The sequence below is a fragment of the Loxodonta africana genome, chromosome 7 (genome assembly GCF_030014295.1).
Source record: "Loxodonta africana isolate mLoxAfr1 chromosome 7, mLoxAfr1.hap2, whole genome shotgun sequence".
NCBI lineage: Eukaryota > Metazoa > Chordata > Mammalia > Proboscidea > Elephantidae > Loxodonta > Loxodonta africana.
The window spans coordinates 92,794,453-92,818,565 of record NC_087348.1 but is presented as its reverse complement, the minus strand read 5'-3'; the positions used below and the strand labels follow the sequence as shown (position 1 = coordinate 92,818,565).

The following is a 24,113-nucleotide window of genomic DNA, read 5'->3' as shown; positions in this document are numbered from 1 at the left end:
AGTTCTCAGCATCCTGGCAGATCTGGATGGGCAGGCAGGCAGGTGGCTGGAAAAGAAGGTGAGGAGGTGAGCCCGGCCATCCTGGAGCCTGGGAGCTGGCAGGGCTGTGGCCTGGCACAAGGGCCCGGTCACCTGAGCTACGGGCCTGCCAGGGCTGGCAGCAGGTGCTCAGATGGATAAAGCTTCCTTCAGTGCCTGGATCCCTGGGCCAGACCCCAAGTCGAGCTCCCGTCCCTGGGGCACTATCAGCCAGCAGATCTAGTTTCTTCTCTGAAGGAACCCAATTCCTGTGTGATGTTTATCTAAAAGCTTTGCTGCTTGGAAAACAACTTTCCTCCTCCTTCCTGCATGTCTGAACAAAGAAGCCAGCCTCTGAATTCAGCCAGCCCCCAAACAGGCTGAAGTGGCCAAGGGGATGGGGAGGCTGAGGTCAGAGGCCATGTGCTGGGCAGGCTATCTGGATGGGGAGGTCAGGGAAGCTTATCTGCCTGTCTATCTGCTGTCATCAGCCTGTCTGTCCTCCTTCATGTGGTGGTGAGGGACAGAACCCTATACTGAGTTAGGAACTGGGTTTGTGACCTCCAAACAGGAGAAGCAGGTATCAGCAGGGCAGGTATCAGGTCCACACCAGCCATATCCCCAACAACACAGGGCCTGGCACAGAGGCGGCAACATGGCCAAACTGAGGCAAAGCAGAGGAAGGGACCTGCCCGAGGCCACAGAGCATGTCCCTCCTGAGCCTGGTCTCTCCACCCTCAAGCACAGCTCCTGGGGAACCAGATTTTATAGGCTTTCCCCCTTACGTGGACATGGAATTTCCCCTCAGTGGTGAAGGGTGTGGGTTCTGGAGTCAAGTGGACCTGAAGTTCAAACCGTGCCTCTTCCACTTGTACCTAGTTGACTTTCGGCTTTCTTTTCCTCATTTGTAACACACGCACCCCCTCAGAGAACTGCTGTGGGGAGTCCATAAGATCATGAGCATGAAGTGACCAGCACTGTGCTAACTATGGCCAGTCATTCGGACGAGTCATGCCAGATTCCTGGCCTTAGTTTCTCTATCTCTGAAATGGGAGGGGGGTGGGGATTAGATGATGTTATGGATTGAATTGTATCCCCCAAAAATGTGTGTCAACTTGGCTAAGCCATGTTTCCCAATATCGTATAAGTGTCCACCATTTTGTCATCTGATGTGATTTTCTTATATGTTATAAATCCTACCTCTATGATGTTAATGAGGCAGGATTAGAGGCAGTTATGTTAATGAGGCAGGACTCAATCTACAAGATTAGGTTGTATCTTGAGTCAGTCTCTTTTGGGATAGAAAAGAGAGAAGCAAGCAGAGAGACAGGGGGACCTCATGTCACCAAGAGTAAGTAACTAGGAGGGGAGCATGTCCTTTGGACCTGGGTCCCTGCACTGAGAAGCTCCTAGACCAGGGGTAGATTGATAACAAGGACCTTCCCCCAAAACCACAGAGAAAGAAAGCCTTCCCCTGGAGCTGGTGCCCTGAATTTGGACTTCTAGCCTCCTAGACTGAGAGAATAAATTTCTTTGTTAAAGACATCCACTCGTGGCATTTCTGTTACAGCAGCACTAGAAAACTAAGGCAGATGTCATCAGAATTCCTTGGCCTCTCTGCTTTACTCCAAGCTAAGCCCTCCTCAGGGGCTGGGGTCAGGCAGCAGAGTCTCACTGTGCCCTGACCTTTCTGTATCCAGAAGGGCAAATGCTGAGCACTGACACGCATCCTTACTTGTGTTCCTCCCAACAAGCCCATAAGCTGGAGATCATCATCGCCCCATTTCACAGTTGGGGAAACTGAAGATAGGGATGCTAGTGAGGAACAGAGTTAGGATCTGGACCCAGGCAATGTAGGTTCAACACTGTGCTCTCAGCAGGGACGGGGATGGGAAAATGGCTGAGGCGAAGGGAGAAGGGTGACTGAGCTTCCAAGCAGAAAGCCCTTGGCCATCAGGACAGACACTGTCCTGGCATCAGGACAGATGTATCGCCCAGGATGTCTCATGTCCTTTGGTGGGCTCTGGACTGGCCAGGCGCAAGCCATGGACTTAGGAAGTGATAACTCTTGGCTGTGGCCAGCACAAGGCCCAGGGTAGAGGAAGTTGTGGGCCAGAGCTGGGTTTGAGCTGATTGGGAACCAGAGTGGTGCAGGCTCTGCAAACACCAGGGTCAGTGGCACTGGGGTTGGGGCAAAAGCTGGAGGAGGACACTGGAGGCTGTACACCAGGTTGGCTGGGAGTGGGGAGAGGATTTTGCAGCAGCTCTGGGTGGTAAGGCCTCTGCAGAGAGGGCTGAACTCACCTCAGGTGACCCCGAAACTCACAGCAGAGGATGAGCATCCCCTTCTCCCTCCCCCAGCCCCTCACCTCACTCCCACTTCTCCTCCCACCTCCTGGGTTCCATGCCGCAGCCTCTCAGCCTCTCTCTCCTCTTTTCTCCGCATTCTTTCCGAAACAGCTGGGAGAGGACAGTGATGGGGGCTGGGCTTTTGGCCTGGCACAGTGAAAAAAACAGCGATCTCATGTCTCAGAGACTGAGTGGTGCATAGTAGGTGCTCCATAAATGTTGCTGAACAGAGGCCCAGAATGAGCCCTGGGAACAACACTGTTGGGGCCAGGAGAGGAGAGGAGAGGAGAGCGCTGGGGGCTTGGGCGGTGGAGGAGAGGCCTCTGCAAGAGCAAGGAGGGTCTAATAGTGGCCCTTGTACCTCTCCTCACTCCCACCTTCCCCTCCTCATTTGGGGACACCTGCCCCTGCCCACAGCACCACTGCCTCCCCTCAGGTTCTCTTGGGGGAGCCCTCTGCCCCTAACCCCACCTGCATCCCTCAACTCAGAGAAGCCTGTGTGCAAGTCCCTCCTCTGTGAAGCCTGACCTCTCTGGGCCTCATCTGTGAAATGGGGTGACAGATGGGTGAGTGAGTCTCTGAAGCATCTCACGGTCATCCTCCCGCTGGCAAATGAAGTATGACAGTAATAGTAACAGTTGACATTTATTGAGTACCTACAGTTTGCCCAGGAGCCTTGCCAAGTGGTTTTCAGGCATTGCCCCATTCATTGTTAAAACACCCCCATGGGGCATGGTTAATTGTTATCCCCATTTTATGGGTGGAGCCTCACCCAGGGAGTCTGATAGATTTGCAGCCCGTGCCTCAGGAGGATGGAGGTTGAAGGAGAGAGCACGTATATTTTGAGTATGTGTGTTTAAATGAGAGCGCTGGAAGGAGATGAAAGGAGGAGTGGGGGACTTGGGAAATTGCCTGATGGAGGAGAAAGAACACTGGGCCAGGAGGATTTGGGACAAGATCTAGAGTGCCTTGAATGCCAGGCTAGGAACCCTCAGGGTTTTCCTGGTTAAGATCTAGCCTTCAAGTACCTAAGTGAACCCTGGGGTGGTTGAAGGGTGGGCAAAGAGCTTCCTTTCCAGCCAAGCTGGCCCCCTTCCTTCCTTCCTCCCCTACCAGCCTGCCACATTCCCACCTCCTCCAGCCCTTGCTCACACAGCCCCTTTCCCCCAGGGCACACGCTTGACAAATAAGGAAACAGGAAACTGAGGACCAGAGATGTGGCATGACCTATTCTCCTTCCCCAGCTCCGGGATTGGAGGAGTCTGGTCGCAGGAGGCCGGCTCACTCACTAGTAAGGAAGGGGAAGTGAAGCTTTTTATAACTGGGAATAATTAATTGGTTGTTGCCTGTGACTCATTACTGTAATGCTGCCAATTAAGGACTTTTTATGACAGAAGATTGTTCTCAGGCTGTCCCCACAGGACCTCCTGAAGACATCGTATCTGTGGGAGGGAGCACAGTGTCAAACCCAGCTTCTCTGTAGCAAGAGAGATATAGGTCAGACACCTGGAGGAACTTCCCAGCCAGAGACACTGAAGGAGACAGGACAGTGAGAGTCGATGCTCTCTGGCATTTCTATACCATCTTTTGCCTTTTGATGGCTGTTTTAAGCTTATTTGATCCCCTCCAGGAAAAGTATGTGATTTACTCAAGCTGAGGAGCTGAAGGCCCAGCCTTCACTGCCCCCTGCTTGCAGCCCCATCCTGTATCCTCTCCCCTATTTCACACAGCCTTGTCTGGGATTCAATGGTTATTTATTCAATCAACAACCCTGCTGTGATGTCTGCTCTGGTCCTAGCCCTGCGATGGGCCCTGGGTCACAGTGGATCAGACCTGGTTCTCCCTTCTTTGGAGGGCTCCCAGGCTGGTGAGGGAGCAGACAGGAGCCAACACACCCAGACCACCCAGGGGGATCACTGTGGAGGCAGAGGGAAACACTACTGGGGCAAGGAGAGCCTCGAGGCTGAGCCCATGCCCTACCAGAGCTGATATCTGAAAGGTGTGGGGAAGCTCAAGGCAGGAGGAACTGCATGTGTAATAATGTGTCTTTTGTTTAGGAACTGAAAGTAATTCAGCTGCAGTGTGGCTAGGGTGTAAGGAGTGGGGAGGTGTTGCCAAGTGGGCCCTGGAACCTCAAGGCTGAGCTGAGGAGCTTGGGCTTCATCCTGGGCAACGGGGACCTGAGTCTGACTTGGGCTGTGGGAGGGCCGCACTGGTTACAGTGTGAAGAATGGCTTAAGGGCAGTTGAATAGAGGTGGGAGAGTAGGGAGCCACATGAGAAAAGCCTCGACTGGGGCCAGGGACAGTCACAGGGAAGTAGAATAGGGGAGGGCTTCTAGTGACACAGAGAGAGTATAGTCAACAGATTGGCTGTGGGCGAGAAGGAGGGTGAGAAAGAAGGTAGTCTAAGTGGAGTCCAGGGAGGGCACAGTCAGGTGGGTGGAATACACCCACTCCTCACTTATTAACATGGTTAGGTTCCAAAGACTAGGTCATTATGCAAAAATGGAGGATAACCACATCAAATCACAAAATATTATGTGGGACACATATGTCCCTTTGGACCCAAGAGGCAGAAAACGTAGGTGGGCACTGTATGTCCCACTGGTCATAAAAGGATTATTACCAGAGGTACATCATCAATGTGCAAAATAGCCAGATATTGTTGTAAGTGCAAAATGTCAGATAGTGAGGTAGTCGATAACTGAGGCATAGGTGTATAGACAAAATCAATCTGCCCAGCCCCAACTGCCTACCTTCTATAATGGGAAACTCCCTCCTTCCGTGCAGGAAGACACTTGCTGCAAGGAAATCCATCAGCTCCTTTTCCACCCCTTCCTTCCACAACCTCTACACTGCCCCACTGAGCTTCTCCCCTTCCTAGTATATGCCTCACCCCGTCACAGCACCCTGCCTTTGCTCAGGCCATCACCTCTGCCTGGAATGCCCTTCTTCTCTGTCTCTGCCTCTCAAGGCTCTTTGCAAATGTCTCTTCCTCTAAGAAGTATCCCTCCCCCCTTCCTTCTCCATCCTTACCTCCTTTTCCCCCTCAGATCCCTTAGCACCTTGGGCCTGTGCCAGCTATGTAGATTGTGATTCTCTGTGTCTCCCACAGGGCCCTGAGTGCTTTGAGGGCAGAGATTGGGCCTGCCCCATGCCAGGGGCCTGGTTTGCCCAGTGAATGCCTAGAAGGATGGTTGAGCAGATGAGTTGAAGAATGAGGGAAGAAGCCAGTTAGGGAGTGCACCTGCCATCTTGCTGACTTTGGGTGGGGAGGCAGGCCCCTGATGAGCTTGCTGTGCTCCCCTGCTCTCTCTCCTGTCTTCATCCATGACCCTGGTTTCCAAGGCCGGTGGGTGTCAGGTGGTCTGGGGAGGGTAGGTGTACATGTGTGGACAGGTGTGCGCAGCATTCTTAGCTCTAGCTTTTATGCCCTGGTGGTGGTTGACAGTGGAGAGGGTGCTGACTCAGCTGCAGGCCCCCTAGGCCACCCTTGGAGCTGGGTAAAGCTCTGCCAGTGGGCAGGAGGAGGGGGGTGAGTTTCCAGCTGGCTCCCCACCTTACTGTCCTATCACCCAACCATGTGAGTTTGTGTCAGGGGTGTCGGGCAGCCCCAAGCGGAGGGGTACTGTCCTGGAGGAGGGGAAGGATACTTCCTAACAAGGATTCTTCCTTCTGTTTGTACAGTTAGCAAAGCACTCTCCAGAATGTTAGTTCGTCTTGTGGGTACATCACTCAGGCATGGTACATCTGGAGAAACTGAGGCCACAGCTGCCCAGTGAGTGGCTCCAGGAACCACAGGAGTCAGCAACAGAGTGAGAGCCAGAATCCAGACCTCCTGTCCCCCCACCCCCTTCAGAACTCATTCTCTCCTCTCTTCTCCTTGGTCTTCTCTGGCACAGCAGCAGAGAGCAATAGAGGCAGACGGAGCTGGCCTCTGTCCCAGCTCTACCACCTGCTGTGTACCTGTGGCCTGTGTACCTGGGTTAGGGGCATCCCTGTCCTCCCAGAGCCCCTTTCACTACCCCCACCCCCTTGCAGCACTGACCTCCTGGAGTGGCATGGCCTGGTGACCTGCCTATCTGTCCTGAGGGCAGAGCTGGGTCCGCGTGTGTCACAGCAGACTTCTGGAGTCCAGCACAGAGCCTGGCAGCATGGACTTGCCAGTCAACATCTGTTGAATCAAGAAAAGAGGTCCCTCTGCCTCTTGGAGTCTCAGCTCCCTCTCCTGAGGCATGGGGAGAGGAGTCACCCCCTTGGAGGAGTGGTAAAGAATTAGATCAGGTGGTCCACTTGAGAAAACCCTGGTGGCGTACTGATTAAGAGTTTGGCTGCTAACCAAAAAGTTGGTAGCGCGAATCCACCAGGTGCTCCTTGGAAACCCTACGGGGCTGTTCTACTGTGTCCTATAGGGTTGCTATGAGTCAGAATCAATTCGACGGCAATAGATTTAGTTTTTTGGTTTATGGTCCATGTGAATGCCTAGTCCATAGTAGAAGCCTTACCAACACAGTCTCCCTCGTCACATGTCGCTCACAGCCCTCAGCCCCAAAGGAGATTCACTGCAAGTCCTCCATGCATCACTCTATTTGACCTGTGCTGACTTCTGTATTTCTTGGTGAGAGTCAAGGCTGGAAGCCTACAGTCCTGGGTCCTGGTCTCCATAAACCCTTCTGTGCCTACAGGCCGAGGACTGGGCCAGATGACCTCTTAAAGAGTCTCTGACTCCCGGACCTGGGATTCCCTACTGATACCCTCTTTGCCATTCCTGCTTGGGTATCACAGCCCTGGAAGGGGACCATGGGGGGAGGGGTGGGGCACTGGGTCCACAGTGCTTTCTACCCCCTCCCCAGCTCTGGGAACAGAATACTGGGGTCTCTGCTCTTTAGGTAAGGCTGAGACAAAGCAAATCATAGCTCCATGGCTTCCTTGCTATAAGCCCAAAGCAAGGGAAGAGTGGATCCTACCTCGGAATCGGGGCGGGCTTTCTGGATGAAGCCGCCTTTGGGATGGACTCCAGGGTATGCTAATATTCAGCCAGATGCAGCTGACGTTCCTGGCTAAGGAAGCTTCAACCTGGACTCCAGCCCTGCCTCCACCACTGACTCAACGTGAGACCTTGGCCAAGTCCCTGAGCCTCTGGGCCCAACTGGCTTGTGGAGTAAGTGTAGACCTAAATCCACGTCCTGCCTAAGGGACCAGTTAGGTGAGGGATACGAGCGTGCCTTGTGTCCTGTATAAGAAGGAACCATCTCTCACACTCTGTGCCTTCCCTACAAACTTTAGAGTGACACCTTTCTCTTCACTGGTACTTTGGGGAAAGGGACCCAGCAGGGGCCAGAGTCAAGCCCTGAGCTTCCATTTTCCTGTCTCTAAAATGAGGGTGGTACTACCTTTTTGCAGGGTTGCTGTGAGGGTGAGAAAACGGAAGATGGTGTTATTATGTCCAGGATGGACAGAAGAGGGGCTGGCAGGGCACCTGGTTTCTGCAATGCAAGAAGCTAAGGATTCATAGCAATCAAGACATGCTGTCTTTGGCCTTTGGGATCCCTGCACCCTACCTCCTTTTGAAATGGCCCTTAGGGGGCCTGGCATGGCCGCACTCCTCACAGGTGGCAGCAGCTAAGCCCCTGTTTTTGACCCTCCATGAGTGCCTTAAGCATCTGCTTAAGGATTGAGGATGGGGCAGAGGATGGAGGGCATCACCCCAGGGACTGCAGCCACCCTCCCTGAGACTTTGGCAGACCCTCTAAGGGGTTCTGGGATGGCACTTCCTCAGGGCCCCAAACTCCTCCACTCTGTGTCTCCCCTTGGATGATGCAACTCAAGGGGTGAGGGGTGGGGACAGAGAGTGCCAGGCTGGGCCTGATTTCATTTTCCTGCCTAACGAGCCGCTCTGAGTGCACCCCAGCAGAAGCAAGGGCAGGCAGAGACCTAATTGCCCAGCTCTCTGTAGCCCAGAAAAAATAAATCCAGCCTCTTAGGCTGTCAGGGCTGGGTTGGGGGTGGGGACTCTAATCCCCTCGCCTGCTCTGTCCTAATGCTGTAATGCTTCTTAGACCTCCTCATGCCGCCCCTCCCCCAAATCTCCTGGGGTCAGGGCCAGAGTGATCCTGGAGGGGCTGCACATCTCTCCCCGCTGGTGCTCCCTGCACCCTTCCCAGCTGACAGTCCTGGCTTTTCTGTGCATCTGTTGCCACATATGGAACTCAGCTAGGTTAGAACAGGCTGATGGCAGGAGGAGCTGGATGCCCGAGATTTGGCCCAGAGATGAGCAGACTCGGTGGGTAGGTGCCCCTCCATCTCTTTCTCCCCGTCTCTGCAGGGCTATATGGGGCTTAAGGTGTAGCTGGGCTCTGTGACCTCAAAGCAGAGCTGGGACCACGGCAGGGGTGGGGGGTGTGGGGGTAGGGGGGGAAGGGGCAGGCTCGGCCAAGTATCAGCCAGAGGGAGTACTTGGGTGAAGGGACTGCCTTGGGACAGGAGGACAGGCAAGAAAACCTAGAAACAAAGCCGCATACATAGGCCAATGTAGTGTACTGTAAACTAAGGTGGAAATGACTGCAGACATCACAAAGGATGTAGGGACAGCTGAGTACCCATTTGGTGAAAGTAAAATTAGATCCCTACCTCTTACCTCAAACCAAAATAAGCTCCAGATGGATTAAAAGGTATTTCTATTTTGAAACTGTTTTTTCCTGTTCAGAAAAATAGCACACATTTGTTGAGAAAATTCAAAGATTTTGAAAAGAGATAAAGTAAAAGAAATCCTAGCCTTAATGCTATACAAAACCCATAGAGACAAGCATTTCAAGCCTTTCTCCATAAAAAATAAAAAAAAAAAAACATGGGTGCATTTATATGGAGCTATCGTTGGGTGGATGGGTTACAATTTTTAAAATGCTGAAAAATTACCGGTATAAAATATGAGTTAAATATATAAATTTGAGCCACCTTTCTTAAGCACAATATCAAAGGCAAAAACTGTAAAGAAAAGAGAGATTTGTCTTCACAAAAATTAAACATTTGAGTACAAAAAGCTTTAAAAACTAAAACTCACGTGATTAAAAAAAAAGACTAAATGTAGGTTAATATTCTTACATAGTTTTTATAATCCCATAAGAAAAGAAGCTAATTCCTCCCAACAAAACCCACCTTGCTCTGTGCATTACACTCTGCTGCTCGTTCCCCCTGCCTGGATTGAGGCTTTCAACCTTGTCATCCCAGCAAGTCAATTCCTTCCAGCTTTGCCATAAGCGTATTCTCCTCCAGGAAGCCCTCCAGACCATCCCTCCGCCTATAAACTGGCAGCCTTAAAGATCTGCCTTCTGTGCTTCTAAGCAGCCTGTACTTGCCTCACTCATCGCACTCATTCCCAGGACTGGGGTTGCCTGTTCGCTGGTCATTCATCTCTGCTGGTTACTCAGAGTCCAGGCCTGATTTATTTCCAAGTTCGAGGCCCAGCAAGGCTGATTGGGAAAGTGCTCAGCACATGTATGTGGAATGACTAGCAGGGAGTAGTGAAGAAGACGTGAAGGGGGAGATGCTAGATTTACTTTGGTATGGGGGTGTGAGGTTGGGGTCTAATTGTATTCTTTAGCAGATGAATGGCCAGGTGTCCCAACACCATCTGCTGAATTCTCCATCATTTCTGCACTAATTTACCATGTACTAACCATGTGTCCAGAGTCCCTGGGTGTTGCAAATGGTTAATTCACTTGGCTGCTAACTGAAATGTTGGAAGTTGGAGTCCACCCAGAGGCACGTGGAAGAAAGGCCTGGCAATCTACTTCCAAAAAAATCAACCATTGAAAACCCTATGGAACACAGGTCTACTCTGACACACATGGGGTCCCAATGAGTGGGAACAACTTGATGTCAGCTGGTTTAACCGTGTGTTCATGTTTCAAGGCCATTCCCCTTCTTTAAGTCTCCATTTCCCCATTTCTTGATTCACCTTTGGAGGATGAGTAATGTGGCCTCTGAGGTCTTCTAACTCTGAAATTCCAGGGTTCCTACCCTGGCACTGCCTGTGACTCTGGGTGTGACCTTGGATAAGGCCTTGCTCCTCTGAGCCTATTTCCTACTTGGTCAAACAAGAATAATTACATGTCCTGCTCTTTGTTGCTTTGAGTACACGGGAGGCACCCAGACCTGGGTGTGAATTCTGCTCCAACGTTATGTTTGCCCTGTGTGATCTTGGGCAAATCACTTCACCTCTCTGAGCCTCAGTTTCCTCAGCTGTAAAATAGGAATTTAATGCCTGCTTTGCTGAGCCATAGAGAGGATGAAATGAGGTGGGGCTCTTAAAAGCCCCACCCCCCAAATGCTCATGTCGGGCTATATTCTCCAATGATGCAGGGCTATAAGGTGGGATCAGGTGACTTTACCAGGGCCTTTCTCCATCCGTGCTGACTCCTGGGGCCACAGCCTGCAGATCCTGACCTCATGTTGGCCTCTGTGCCCACCCTGGGTGGGGGTAGGTTGGTCGGTCGGGCTGGCTGTCCTCAGCAGCCAGAGAAATTTGGTGGAGGTGGGGGGGATGGGGAAGACTTGATCACTGTCTTCACATAATTAAAGGGCTGTCAGACTCGAAATGATAATTATAGGAACGATCATGGATTTGGCAACTTACAGCTTACATCTGTAATCACATTGGGGCCTTGCAGCCTTGCTGTGAGGCGGTGATGATGTCACCCCTGTGAACAGGGGAGGAAGCAAAGGCCTGAGGTATTGAGTGAGGGGCCCAGGGCAACGCAGCTAGTGGTCAGGAAGGCCAGGAGTCAAAATCCAGCTCTTTATTACATTCTCCTACCCTGGACCCCCACTTTACCCTTTTAACTGGCTTTGCTCTGTGTGGTAGTGGAGAGCCCCTCAGTTGGCACAGAGGTGAGGGAGATCACTCCTACTGCCCTGCCTTTGACTGGCCCTTGACGTGTGAGGTCTCAGTGATCTGCACAGCGTGCCAGGACTCTTGCCCCCATGTTGCAGAGCAGGGAGCTGGGCCTCAGAGAGAGTTAATGTCTTCTTCCCCAAGGTCACTCATTCAGTAAGTGGCCAGACAGGGGTTCAAACCCAGTGTGCGTAGACTCCAAAGCCCAGCTCCCCCCCCCGCCCCATTCAGCTGACTGTCTTAGAAGGAAGAACTTTCAGTCCAAAGGAGGCCCAGGCAGGGTGCAACAGTAGGAGTCTGTACCCCAGAGCTATGGGAGCAGCAGCAGGGCAAGCTCCTGTCACAAGGAGCGGCAGTCTCTGCCCTGGGGTGACAGTCAGAGCAGGAGACTAGTTGGCTCCTAGAAGCTATGATTCTGAAGGTCTGTGGTGCTGCCAAGGAGCAGGGAAGCGGCTCCTGCTGGGCACTGTCCCAAACGGAGGGTTCAGACTCCGGGTTCTGTGTTTTGCCCAGACCCCTCTGGAGTGGGAGGGGCTGCCGTTGGTGTGGGCAGTGGTCTGTGGTGTGTGGCACACAGCAGCAGCAGTCCTGTCCACAGCAGTGGACCGTGCCCACGCTACCTATGGAGTGCTGGGGTTTGCAGCTACAGCCTGTGCTCTCTTTCCGCTGGATGCAGAGGGCTCTGGGGTGGAAGGGACAGGATAGAGACAGAAAGGGGTGAGGAGAAGCTGTGACAGTCAGCAAGAGGCCCTCTGGGGAGATTGGTACCATTGCCTCCATGCAGCGTGCGGGGGGGGGGGTCTCCTCTTCCTGGGAGGGATGTGAAAGTGGAAAATGGATGAGGCAAAGCTTGTGGGGCTGAATTACTGGAGCCTCTGGGATTCTCCACCACAGGCACCTTGGATCTTATCCTTTACCGCCAGGCAGCAGGGATGGCGCATCCCACCCCACCCACAGACAGGGGCTACCTCCTTCCCCAGCTGCTCTCTTCCCTCCTTGTCCCCTCTGTGGCCTGGGACTGCCTGACCCCAGGAGATGGCCGCTCCTTTAGCCCTGACCCTGCTCGTCCTCTGTCCTGCCTCAGAGGGCTCTGACAGGAAGGAGGCTCAGGTCTCATGTGAGCTTCTTCTCTGGGTTCCCTGGGCCCTGACCTGAGCCTGAGAATGAGTTGGGGGCTTGGACGATGACCGGTTGACAGGTGGCCCTCACACACCCCTGTCCCATATCGTCTAGTATTCACACCTTCTTCCATTCACCACACTGTATCTGAGCACCACCTTGCACCAGGCATGGTGCTGGGCCCAGGGGACACACGTATCTCAGACCATCCCTGACCTGGAGGAGTCCTCAGCCCAGTGACCTGTCCCTTATTGTACACCTACTGTGTGCCACTTGACATTTATCACCTCATTAATAGCATCCCTCTTAGGTTGTTATTGTTGTTAGATGCTGTCAAGCCAATTCCAACTCATAGGGACCCCATGTGACAGAGTAGATATGCCCCATAGGGTTTTCTAGGCCGTAATCTTTATGTGAGCAGATCACCAGCTCTTTCCCCATGAAGCCACTAGGGATTATTATTCCCATTTTACAGATGAGAAAACTGAGGCTCAGAGGGGTTAAATAACTTGCTGAAGTGGCAGAGCCAGGTCTGTCTGCCTCCAGAGTCCATGTTCTTTTCAGCTCTACAATTCAGAATGTGATTGAGGGTCAGATTGGTTGGTACCAAGAGGCCGTGCAGAAGGGGTCAGGGAAACAATGTCTTGGAGGGCTGGAAGGATAGGAGGATGGAGAGGTTTGACCTGGGGTTGGACCCCAGAGAGAGAGAGGAGAGAGGAGTCCAAGGGTGCCGAGCTGGGCTTGAGATCCCAGAGTACAAGGGCGCGTTAAGGGGAGCTGTTCAGGGTGGCTCCCCAGGAGGCCTGCGAGGACTGTGTCCTGTCAGGATCCTTGGGTTTAAATCCAGTCTCCACCCCTCCACTACCTGGTGACCTTAGGTAAGTTACTCGACCCCTCTGACCCACCTCCACTCACTTACATTGAGCCTTTGTGCGAATGTGCCAGACACTTGTCGTGGTAGAGAAGCACACGTGTAGCCACCACAAAGTGGTGGCACTTCCTAATGTCGATGGCCTTTGAGCTTTCATTTGCTCTCAGGTGGGGACAAATACCCATAAATAAACACCCTGGGCATGTGCAGACTATGAGAGATGTCGGTTTCATGGAGCTTCCTTCTCTCTGGTCCCCCACTGTGCCTGGAGGGCCGATGACCCCATGACCCCTCCCAGTGTGGCCGTAACCACACATCCTGGGCTGAAGCAGTGCTTACTGCTCTAGCTCCTGGAGCAGAGCCAGACTGGCTTGTTAATGGGTCAAGCAGAGCAGGCAGACTCAGGCCTCTCCCATAATGAGCCCTGACTTGGACTGTTAGCACCATTTGGAGCCTCTTTATCAGTGGAGTTGTTCCCACAGGCCACTTCCTCCACCAGCTCCTCACCTTCCCCTTCCCTCCAGCCCCTGCCATTCAGCCTTTCCTCTGATTGTTCTTGCAGTGACCCTGCTGCCTCCCCTCCCACCGCAGCCACTTCTGCAGGGTCCCCAGGGCGGTGTGCCGTCTGCTTCCAGCTCCAGGACTTGGATGCCTAGGTTGCCCCCAGCCTGAGCCCCAGCTCTGATAATGAGGCTCCTAGTTTTTTGTTGGAGACCTGGTGGTACAGTGGTTAAGCATTCAGCTGCTAACCAAAAGATTGGCAGTTTGAAGCCACCAGCCACTCCCTGGAAACCCTATGGGGCAGTTCTACTTTGTCCTATAGGGTCGCTATGAGTTGGCAGCAGGTCTGGTTTTTGGTTTTGGTTCCTTGTTGCCTAGGCCCTGGGTGCCTCACCCATCTGTCTACTCTGATCGTGTCACCTGGCTGGTTCCCAGGGGCAGGGAGGGGGCACCGAGCCCCTCATTCACACCTGTCTTGCCCTTCCCCACTAGAAGGATGTAGCCAAGTAAGGATGATGACACTTAGTGCACAGGACCCCTGTGTGCCACAGACTCTCCTGACACCTGCTGTCACCCAGGCCACCTGTCAGCATTCCACCTGGCTCCTGCATGGCACCCTGCCACCGGACATCCTCCCAGAGCCTGTGGCAGGTTCTCTACCTTACTGCTGTCCCTGCAGCTAGCCCCTCGCCTGGCCTCACCACCTTTCGACCTCCAGGCTACTTGCCTAGGGAAGGATCTGTCATAGTTCAAGGCCCACCCCTCGTCCAGGCCCCTCAGTACCCTGTCTGGTGGTCAGAGACCTTGTACCTGCTGAGGTGGAGCAATCTCTGTGGACAGTGGCCACTCAGCACTGCCTTTCAGGGGCTGTAAGAGGCTAAACCCTCCTCTGCGAGGCTTGGGTGTTAAGCCCCAGCGAGCTCTCTCCTGGGTGGGCATACTCATGCTGGGATGGGAGACAGGGCTTCCTCACCTACCATTTCATTATCAAATCTTTAAGTTCTTGCCTCACCCTGGGAATATGAAGACCACCCAGACCTTCAGGGCACTCATGGTATAGCAGAGGAAACCTACATATGAAGAGACAGTTATAGAACTGTGAGGTCTGTGCCATAGCAGAGATGAATGCAGGGGTTGTGGACACTCCGGGGAGATGGATTCACTCTGCTGGGAGGCAGGGAAGGCCTTGGAGGAGTAGGGCTTTCCCAGTGGACCAGAAAGGGGTTGTCTTCTAACTTGGCAAATACACCGAGGTTTGCAAGAACTTGTTTGGGAAACAGTGGGTAACTCAGTGCTTAGAGCATAAAATGCATGCATGGGGGCAGAGACAGGGCTGGGAGTGCAGAGGTTGGCCTGAGCCAGATCCAGTGGGCCCTGAATGTTGGGCTAAGGGGCTCGGCTAGCAGGGATTCTTGAGCAGGACATCACATAGCCAGAGGTGGATCCATCTTGGGACATGGCCCATCCTTTGGGAGACCCAGATTGTCAAGCTGGCCTGGGACCCATCAGCTTCAGTCGGCAGAAAATGGAGCTATTGTGAGCATATAAGAATCCAAGGCAGCAAGGGGACTCTCAGAAGGACCAGGCTACATGTGCCCTGGGCCCAGGCCTGGCCAGGGTGAGAGTGACTGGGAAGAGGTGCTGGCTCAGATATGGCAGTGTGGGCCAGCCCCTCCCGAGGCAGGGGCGTCCTCACCATTAATTACAGCCTACAGCCCAACCGTGATGAGCAGCCCTGAGCTTCAGCCCTTTTCTGCTACTCCAGACGGCCCAGCCATTCCCCGGCTGGTGGCTCCCAGGGATCAGTTGCACACAGCCTGTCCTGCTCCTAACCAGGGTTTCTCTACTCCTGAGTAAGGCTGGTCCTCACAAGCCCAGAGGCATGCCCAGGTGAGAGATGCCTGGTCTCCAAAGGCAAGGAGGCATCCTGACTCCAAACCTGGAGCCCCTCAAGGGCTGGTGGGTCTTGGTTCTCTCTCCACGTGGTACCTCTTTGTTCTGATGATCTCAGCAGTTTCCCAGCGTACAGGATGTCCCAAGCTTGTTGTGCTTCTGAGATAAGGGGGATGGATGAAAGCAGGGATAAACCAAAGGGCCCAGCCGGAAGCGCCTGCAGACCTCTGAGCCGGCTCCTCGGGAAGCAGCCCTGGTGGGGTCAGCATCCCTCCCCCACCCCTCCCCCACCCTGGCTGAGACAGAGGGGGACCTGGCCCAGCCCTAAGGGGCCGGTACCTGGTGGAGGTGACAGAACAATGTACTTCAAGTCCTGAGGATGGGGCTCTGGTCCTTAATCTTCAGCTAACTTGCTGTGTGACTCAGGCAAACACTTCACCTCTCTGGGCCTGAGTGTGTTTATCTGTAGCATGGGTGGGGTGAGGAGGAAGAATACCTGCTTTGTAGGCACTTGTAAGGATTAAATGAGGTAAGGGTTCGGAAATATAATAATTGATCTCAATTCGCCTGGAGCAACAGATGAAAAAGGTCAGGAACAGGAGGAAGAAACGGAATGCATGGCTGACTGCCTCCTTTGTCATGAGACCAGAAGAACTGTATGGTGCCTGCCTACCATTACTGAACATTTTGATCAAGGATTCTATAGAAGAATCCTGATTAAAAGGGTAGAAAATGTGGAACAGAATTTCAAATGCCCATAGAATCCAGACCTTCTGGAGCCATTGAGGTTGGATGCCCCTGAAACTTGCCCTGAGATAATCTTTAAACTGAAACTATTCCCTAAAGTTATCTGAACAATAATTTAGCTTAGGTAGTAAAGAATGTTTGTCTTGAGCATTGTGCTCTTTGAAGAACTATATGGGATCAAATTGACAACAGAAACTTGAAAGGTTAGATGAGAAGCTTAGGGAGCAGTGAGTTTGTATAAATGTGATGGAATAATCTGGAAAAGATAGCATGAATAGTGTGTGCAGGAATTAAATTGGTTTATGTTTTGCTGTGTACATGTTCTCCAAAAACAAAAACAAGGTGAGGGGTGTGACTTCCCAAACTGCAGGTCACTGTGCCAGCGCGAAGGCTTCAGGGCAGACATGGCCTTTGTTTTGGGGCGTCATTGCCAGAATGGGAGACGGGTGCCTCCTGGATAGGCCTCAGGATGCAGCAAAAAGACCACAGCTCTGGCAGACCCCTGATTCCTGCCCCTAGCTCCCCACCACTGTGTGACTTTGGGCTATGTGATGTTAGACAGGTCACTTTCCGTCTCTGGCCCTCAGTTCCTGGCCTATGCTTAAAAAAAAAAAAAAAAAGGGCAGTAATCCCTGCTTGTGGGGTTTGGTTACAAAAGGGGAGGAGAGGGAATGTTCTGGGTGGGAGGTGGCTTGGGGGTCTGCCTCAACCCTTTGTGACCCCTCTCCTCACTCTGCTCTTCCAGTGGGAACGCCTCTGGTTCCTGCTCCTCACCTTCGCCTTCGGCCTCACACTCACCTGGCTCTACTTCTGGTGGGAAGTCCACAATGACTACGATGAATTCAACTGGTGAGTAGGTGTGGTGTGGGAGGCGGGTGGGGCCCTGGGACCCTAGGCTGGGACCTGGGGGCTCAGGTTTGTACCTCTTTCCCAGGTTGGCTATTGGAGGCCTGCCACCAGCTCTCTCTGTGGCCTTGGGCAAGGCCACCCCATCTGAGCCTCTGTCCTCTCTACCTCCCAGGGCTTGGGTGAGGCTGGCGTGACATTGTAGGTAGGAAGTGGGTGAGTACCATAGGCTGACAAGAGAGATGACAGGCTTGGGTCTTGTCCCCAGGAGTCTCCAGCCTAGCAACGCAGGTGAACAATGAAATATCTAGAACCAGGAAAAAGAGAAATCTGTGCCCTAAGGGGAGTCCCTCTGGGGGCTTAGGGGAGGCTTCCTGGAGGAGGAGGCATGGGAGCTGGCTTTGAAGGGCGGCCAGGTTTGAAACACAAGGGACTACAGCTGCTGGTCTTCTTGGAGACCCTTGGTGTTCCCTCTGCCACTCAGCCTGCATTACGGAAGCCTGGGGCACTGAAAGAAAAAAGACTTAGCAGCTAGAATGAAAGACCCTCAGATAAGAGCTGAGGCAAGCTAGGAAGATATAGGGAGCTCCTTCCTGGTACAACTAGGGATGGACAACGGGAACTTGTCCTGAGGCCAGGACTCAGCCTAGAGCCAGGGCCTCTGGATCCCCCCTTTATAGACAAGAAAGCCAAGGCCCAGGGAGACCAAGGTCTCAGCAGAGGAGGTAGCCCTGGATCCCAGGTCTGCTAACTCCCTTAGCTGGGCCCTGGGCAGGGCTGGAAGATGCTATGGTTCTGGGACAGTGCAGGGTCTTTTGTGGGCACCAACCTCAGGTCCAAAGGGCAGGCTTGTCTCAGGCAGTTTTCTGGGAGTAGGAGGGGTACCTGTTTCCCCTCCCAACCTCCATTTCCTGCCTTTTGTCAGGCAGTGAAAGGCCATGGGTGGGAGGGGAAGGACCCTGGGTTCTAGTGGGAACCTCTCCAGCGACAGGTGGGAAAACTGAGGCTCCAGGTCACATTGTCAGTTAGGGGCAGAATTGAGGTTCAGATGCCAGGCCTCTTCACTCCCCATCCAGTGATGTTTCATTGATCAGTTCAGCTCAGTGTGACCATGAGCCTTTCTCTGAGCCTCAGTTTCCTCTTCTGTAAAATGGGGTAACTCTGGCCTCATCTGAGGCTGAAATGGACATGGGAGGCTGCTTCCTGGGAGGCAGAATCTCCAACTGGAAGGTGTTAGAACTTGGGGTTTCTAGGGCTCCGGAACACTGCGATGCTGATGGGCCATGGTTCTAGGATTCTGTGAGGATCCGGAGACGCTGTTCATAGAGTCTGAGCTCCTCTCCCTCTGCACAGCACCGGGCTTTAATGAGCACAGTACAGGACCTGCTGCTCTCCTGCCCCTGCTCCCTGCAGCCCACCGAGATGACCCGGGGCCCCAACCGAGTTCCAGAGGTGCCCTCTGGCCTTTCTTAATGCCATAAATCAATTATTCATTCCCACGGTGTCCAAAGGATAAGCACTGTCATTATGGGTAAACGGGAATGCCCCCTGCTGGCCCTCGACTGCATATGCTGAACTGGAAGTCTGCTGCCTGAAAGATCATCAAGTCTACCCCCCTCACGTACAGGTGGGGAAACTGAGGCTCAGAGAGAGGCAGGACTCACCCATAGCCACACAGCCAAAAACAAAAACAAAAACAAAAAAAAAACTGTTGCGATCAAGTCGATTCCCACTCATAATGACCCTATAGGACAGAGGAGAACTGCCCCATAGTGTTTCAAAGGAGCAGCTGGTGGATTCAAACTGCTGACCTTTTGATTTGCAGCTGTAGCTCTTAACCACTTTGCTGTTAGTGCCAAAAACATGTATTAAAGGCAGTCTGAGGAAACCAAGGGTCAGAGAGGGTAAGTAGCCTTTACAAAGTCACACAGCAAAATGGAAGCAGATCTAGGACTTGAGCCTGCCTGACTGTTCCATGCTGTTCACAGAGCCACCCACTTGGCCCCAGAAGGTGAGCTCCCTGCCACTGGAGGCTTAAGTAGAACTGGGAGGCTGCAGAGGGAAGGCCTGTCCTGGGACTTGGGGTTGGCCTGGGGACCTGCAGCTTCAGCATGTCACTTTAGTTTGTTGGAGTCGATGCTGGGGTTCAGGATCCTGGCCTGGCCCTCATGGTCATGACAGTTTCTGGGAATAGGGACATTCATTTTGTGAGAGGACATGAGCAAGACCAGGGTGGTCAGGGCTGGATGAGGAGGACCAGGGCAAGGCTATCTCGGCCGTCACTGTCCAGAAGAGCTTCCTTCCAAAAGTGGTCGCACTTAAGAGACAAGTGGGACCAGCACATCCCTTCAGAAGTAGTTACCAGGTGTGAATCCCACCCCTCTTAGAGCCTCAGTTTCCCCAATTGCACCATAAGTTGCATGTACTCAGGGATCTTCCAGGCAGCAGATTTTCGCCTGGAATCTGAGAGTGAGGACCAGGGAAGGGCACAGGGAAGGCAGATGCCCCATGGGGTCTTCCTGGTTTCCCCTCTCATCCCCTGCCAAGGCCCAAGATGGCAGCAGGCCTGAAACTGCCTGGTGCTGACTCCGTTTCTCTGACGAACTTGAGCAAGTCACTGCCTTCTCTGAGTCTCAGTTTCCCAGTTGTACAGGAAGAATGTGATGGTTCAGTCTTTCTAGAAAGCAGCTAAGCAATATCTGGAGCCTTAAAAAGTTGATTCCTTTTAACCCTATAATTCTATTCCTAAAGAATCTATCCTGAGGAAATAAGTCAAATTGCAGAAAGATACATGTACAAAAATGTTCATCTTTGTATTAATTTTTAATAGTGAATAATTGAAAACCATTAAGCGCCCTTAGTAGAGAGCTGGTTACATAAATTATGATTCATTGATTAATGGAGTACCACATGACTGTTAAAAATCACATTTCCTTAGGATTTTTATTGACACCAGTAGGTCTTATGTCATTAAGAATAAAAAACCAAACCAAGCTCGTTGCTATCGAGTCGATTCTGACTCATAGCGACCCTAAAGGATAGAGTAGAACTGCCCTATAGGGTTTCCAAGGAGCACCTGGTGGATTCAAACTGCTGACCTTTTGGTTAGCAGCCATAGCTCTTAACCACCATGCCACCAGGGTTTCCTCATTAAGAAGGGGAACAGTTATTTATTGAACACTTGCTGTGTGCCTCACCTCACTCTGAAGGGGATTCTGTTCTTACTACCACCTTACAGATGAGGAAACTAAGGCTCAAAGAAGTCAGGTATTACATTACGTTATCAATTCTAGATGTCACTTTGAGGGCTAAGGTACTCCAGACCCAAGCCATGGTATTTTCAATCACATCGTTTGCATGCAAAAGCTGGACAACGAATAAGGAAGACTGAAGAAAAACTGATGCCTCTCAATTATGGTGTTGGCAAAGAATACTGGATATGCCATGGACTGCCAGAAAAACAAACAAATCTGTCTTGGAAGAAGTACAGCCAGAATGCCCCTTAAAAGTGAGCATGGCAAGACTTCGTCTCATGTGCTTTGAATGTGTTATCAGGAGGGACCAGTCTCTGGAGAAGGCCATCATGCTTGGTAAGGTAGAGCATCAGTGAAAGAGAGGAAGACCCTCAACGAGATGGACTGACACAGTGGCTGCAACAATGGGCTCAAACATAGCAATGATTGTAGGGTCACTGTAAGTAGGAACCTACTCAATGGTGCCTAAAAACATCAATTCTAAGACCTCGTATTTTTGCATTTAACCCTGAAAGAGAAATGACTCTCACAGTCATGGCATCTTAGAGTCCGTGAAGCCTGTTGCCTCTGCAAGGCCCTACAGGCCAGTTAGAGGCAAAGTGGAGATATGAATCCAATGTGGGCATCTCACTCACTCATTGCGCTAGACACAGTGTGGCCCTGGGTCTTCTGTATACAAATATATAAACAAAGGGGAAAATACCCCACTGGAAGAGAATAAGAGAATTCAGCAAAGTCTTGGTAATGGTTACTTCTGGGCAACAGAACTTTGAAGAACTGTCGTTTTCTCTATGCCTCTTAGTATCCCTAGGTTTTCCATCCTGAGCAGACGTGACTGATGCTTGGGGCAATGAGAAGCATTGGGACTTCATGGGCAGCACCTGGTCACTGGGCCAGGCCTGTGGCCTGACTGGCAGTGTCAGAACTCACAGCCCTCCTGACCAGTGGGACTATCCTGGTTCCTGGACCAGGCCTGACCCCTGCCCGCCCCTCCTCCTTGCAGGTACCTCTACAACCGCATGGGCTACTGGAGCGATTGGTCCGTGCCCATCCTTGTGACCACAGCTGCTGCCTTCACGTATATTGCAGGCCTCCTGGTACGTGGGGGCTGTTGACAGGGGCAGGTGGCCCTGCTCCCAGAGGGAAGGAGGCTTGGCCTATGCCAAGCTGAGGGAGCACCTTACCCTTGTCTAAAGGGGGAGGTTGGCTTTTCCTAAGGCCTCTTGTACTGCTGTAGCTCTGAGGCCTAGGTGTCCCAATGTGGGAGGTCATCTTGCTTTTTCCTGCCTCCCTTGGCTGCTCCTTCTTGGAATGTTCTCCCCCTCGCCTGGTGAATGCCATCCTAGCTATTAGGGCCCACTGCAGATGTCCCTCTTTTGGGAAGCTCTGCTCCTAATACTCTGCCCATTCATACCTGGGCCATCCCCATGCTGGACTGGAGACTTCTTGAGAGTAGGGCTCTAGTCTGTTTCAGAATCCTAGGACCTGAAACTCTCAAAACATTTGATGAATTAAGTTGGGCGGTTCAAGTGCAGGAGGACCCAGCGACCCCTTGAGGAAAAATCTCAGAGAATGCTGACCTGGGGCCCTGAAAGATTCTGGAAGGAGACCAGGCTTGGGCTGGGCTGGGCAGGGCAGGGCAGGGCTGGGCATTCCCGTCGCCTATAGGGAGGATTTGCTGACTCTGTGCTCTGAGTGAGGCCCAGATCAGCAGTGGGGGGCATGGGTTTCTGGGGAATCCTGACCAGGGGTGGGAGCTTTCTTGTCCCACATGGAGCTGACTGTCTCCCTGGGGACCCCTTCTCAGATCCTGGCACTATGTCACATCACTGTCGGGCAGCAGATGAACCTGCACTGGCTACACAAGGTAAGGGCTGCCTCCTCCAGGCCTGCGAGGGCAGGGGAGGTAGGGAGGCTGCGGGGCCGTGGAAGAGCCTGAACACACCATCCTTCCTCTGGATAATAATTGTAATTCTTATAATTGCTAACCCTGAGCACTCACTATATGCCAGGCACTGTTCTCACAGTGACCTTTATTGACTCATTTAACATTCGTAGCAAGCCTATAAGTCCAGTTATCATCCCATTTTGCAGTTGGAAAGACTGAGGTACAAAGAGATTAAGTAGCTTGCCCAAGGTCTCCCAGTTAATAAGTAGAGGATCCAGGGTTCTAGCTCTGTAGCCAAGCTACTAGCCAGGCCCTCTGGTTGGCTTCAGGGAGCTCTTTTTAAAACCCTGATCCCTCCCCATTCCACAACTCCCATTGCTCCCTAAATGATCCAAACTCTAGCCCAGCATCAAGGCACTGCATGACCCCAGGCCTGCCGACCTCTCCCAACTTTTGTCACGGGACAGTTGCCCTCAGCTTCTGCTACATGAAGCATTTCAAGCTCCCTCACCACCTCGCTGTCGGTCTGCCTCTTCTCTGCTTTTAGTCCTTTTCCCTTTGCCCTCTCTTTCTCCCCCTTCCTTGACACTCACCCATGTATTCAGGCCCCTGCAGGCCCCCCAGCCACATTCCTGAGCATCTACATTGTGGTTTCCATCTGTCTCCCTTGCCTGCACCCCAGGCCCACACCCCCAGGCTGGGAGTTCCTTGCAGGCCAGAACTGGCTCTGTCCACCTCTGTGTCCGCAGTACCCCACTCAGGGCTGGGCTGTAAGCACGTGGGCTTTGAGTATTCTGGGGCCTCGGCTCTCCTGCCCCATTCGGTGTATGTGTGGTGTTGGATGTGTGTTTCTGATGCCTACTTTTTTGAGGCCCCAGCAGGTACAAGGGTTGTACAAAGCTGACCAGGATAGACCTCCTTTCTCCTCCAGAGCCCATGGGCTGTGGAGGAAGGGTTGCGTCATCTCTGCTTTCCCAGAGCCCGGCCCAGCCCCGCACACGCCATTTAGGAAGGGCCAGAAACATCCAGAAATAACTGTGAGCCCATGAGATGGGTCCAGAATGACTCCGAGGGGTGGGCCCCCACTTCATTGGACCAGGACCAGGAAGAGGGAAGTGGCGTGATTTCATTTGGGCTTTATGGAAGGTGAGGTGCTGTGGGTGTCCAGGGGGTGTCCAGGATCAGTTAATGACACAAATCTGAGCTCAGGCGACAGACCCGGAGTTGGATCGTTGGCATCCAGATGTTGACTGAAGTCCTGGAAGGGCGAAGAGCAGCACGCAGCCCCAGGTCCCACCTGCCTTCCTCTTGCTTGTCACTCTATCCTGAGGCCTCCCTTGGGCTTCCGCATCCCGTCTGTAAAGCACTTTCTCCTTCTGGCTGCAAAGCTGACACATGAAAGAACTGCACCAGCTGGCACCCCAGCCGGGGCTGGCGCACACTGTGGGCACCTCCTCTGGTCTGTGCTCAGCTCTCAGCAGGTCAGCTCCCACCTGCTTGATCCCAGTGGAGAGGCCTTGGGGGTGCTGGGTTGGCCAGACGTGGGCAGATCAAGGCCAGATTTTCTCCTGGAGGGCCAGAAGATCAGAGCCCTTCATCCCCACTGGTGCCAGCTCCCCGGGTGCCAGGGCTGCCTTCCTCCCCGCTCTGTCCACCTCCCGTGAGATCCCAGCATGAGAAGGTTCCTTCCAGGCAAAGCTGATCCCTGTGGCCCAGCCTGCTGCACCTGGAGG

At 52.7% G+C, this 24,113-nt stretch overlaps 1 protein-coding gene across 26 annotated transcripts in view; it reads left to right on the top strand.

Annotated features, from left to right (window-relative positions):
• Window positions 1-24,113, top strand: part of GDPD5 (glycerophosphodiester phosphodiesterase domain containing 5) — a 107,317-nt gene that overhangs the window by 61,912 nt on the left and 21,292 nt on the right. For 21 of the 26 annotated variants that reach the window (XM_064288711.1, XM_064288710.1, XM_023538929.2 and 18 more), the window contains 3 exons: window positions 17,138-17,241; window positions 21,496-21,589; window positions 22,300-22,359. In XM_064288711.1, the coding sequence (XP_064144781.1) occupies window positions 17,138-17,241; window positions 21,496-21,589; window positions 22,300-22,359 (258 nt within the window). Of the gene's footprint in view, window positions 1-9; window positions 6,987-7,405; window positions 7,530-17,137; window positions 17,242-21,495; window positions 21,590-22,299; window positions 22,360-24,113 lie in introns of those variants that run through there. The other 5 variants (XM_023538919.2, XM_064288694.1, XM_064288713.1 and 2 more) reach the window with 4 other exon arrangements.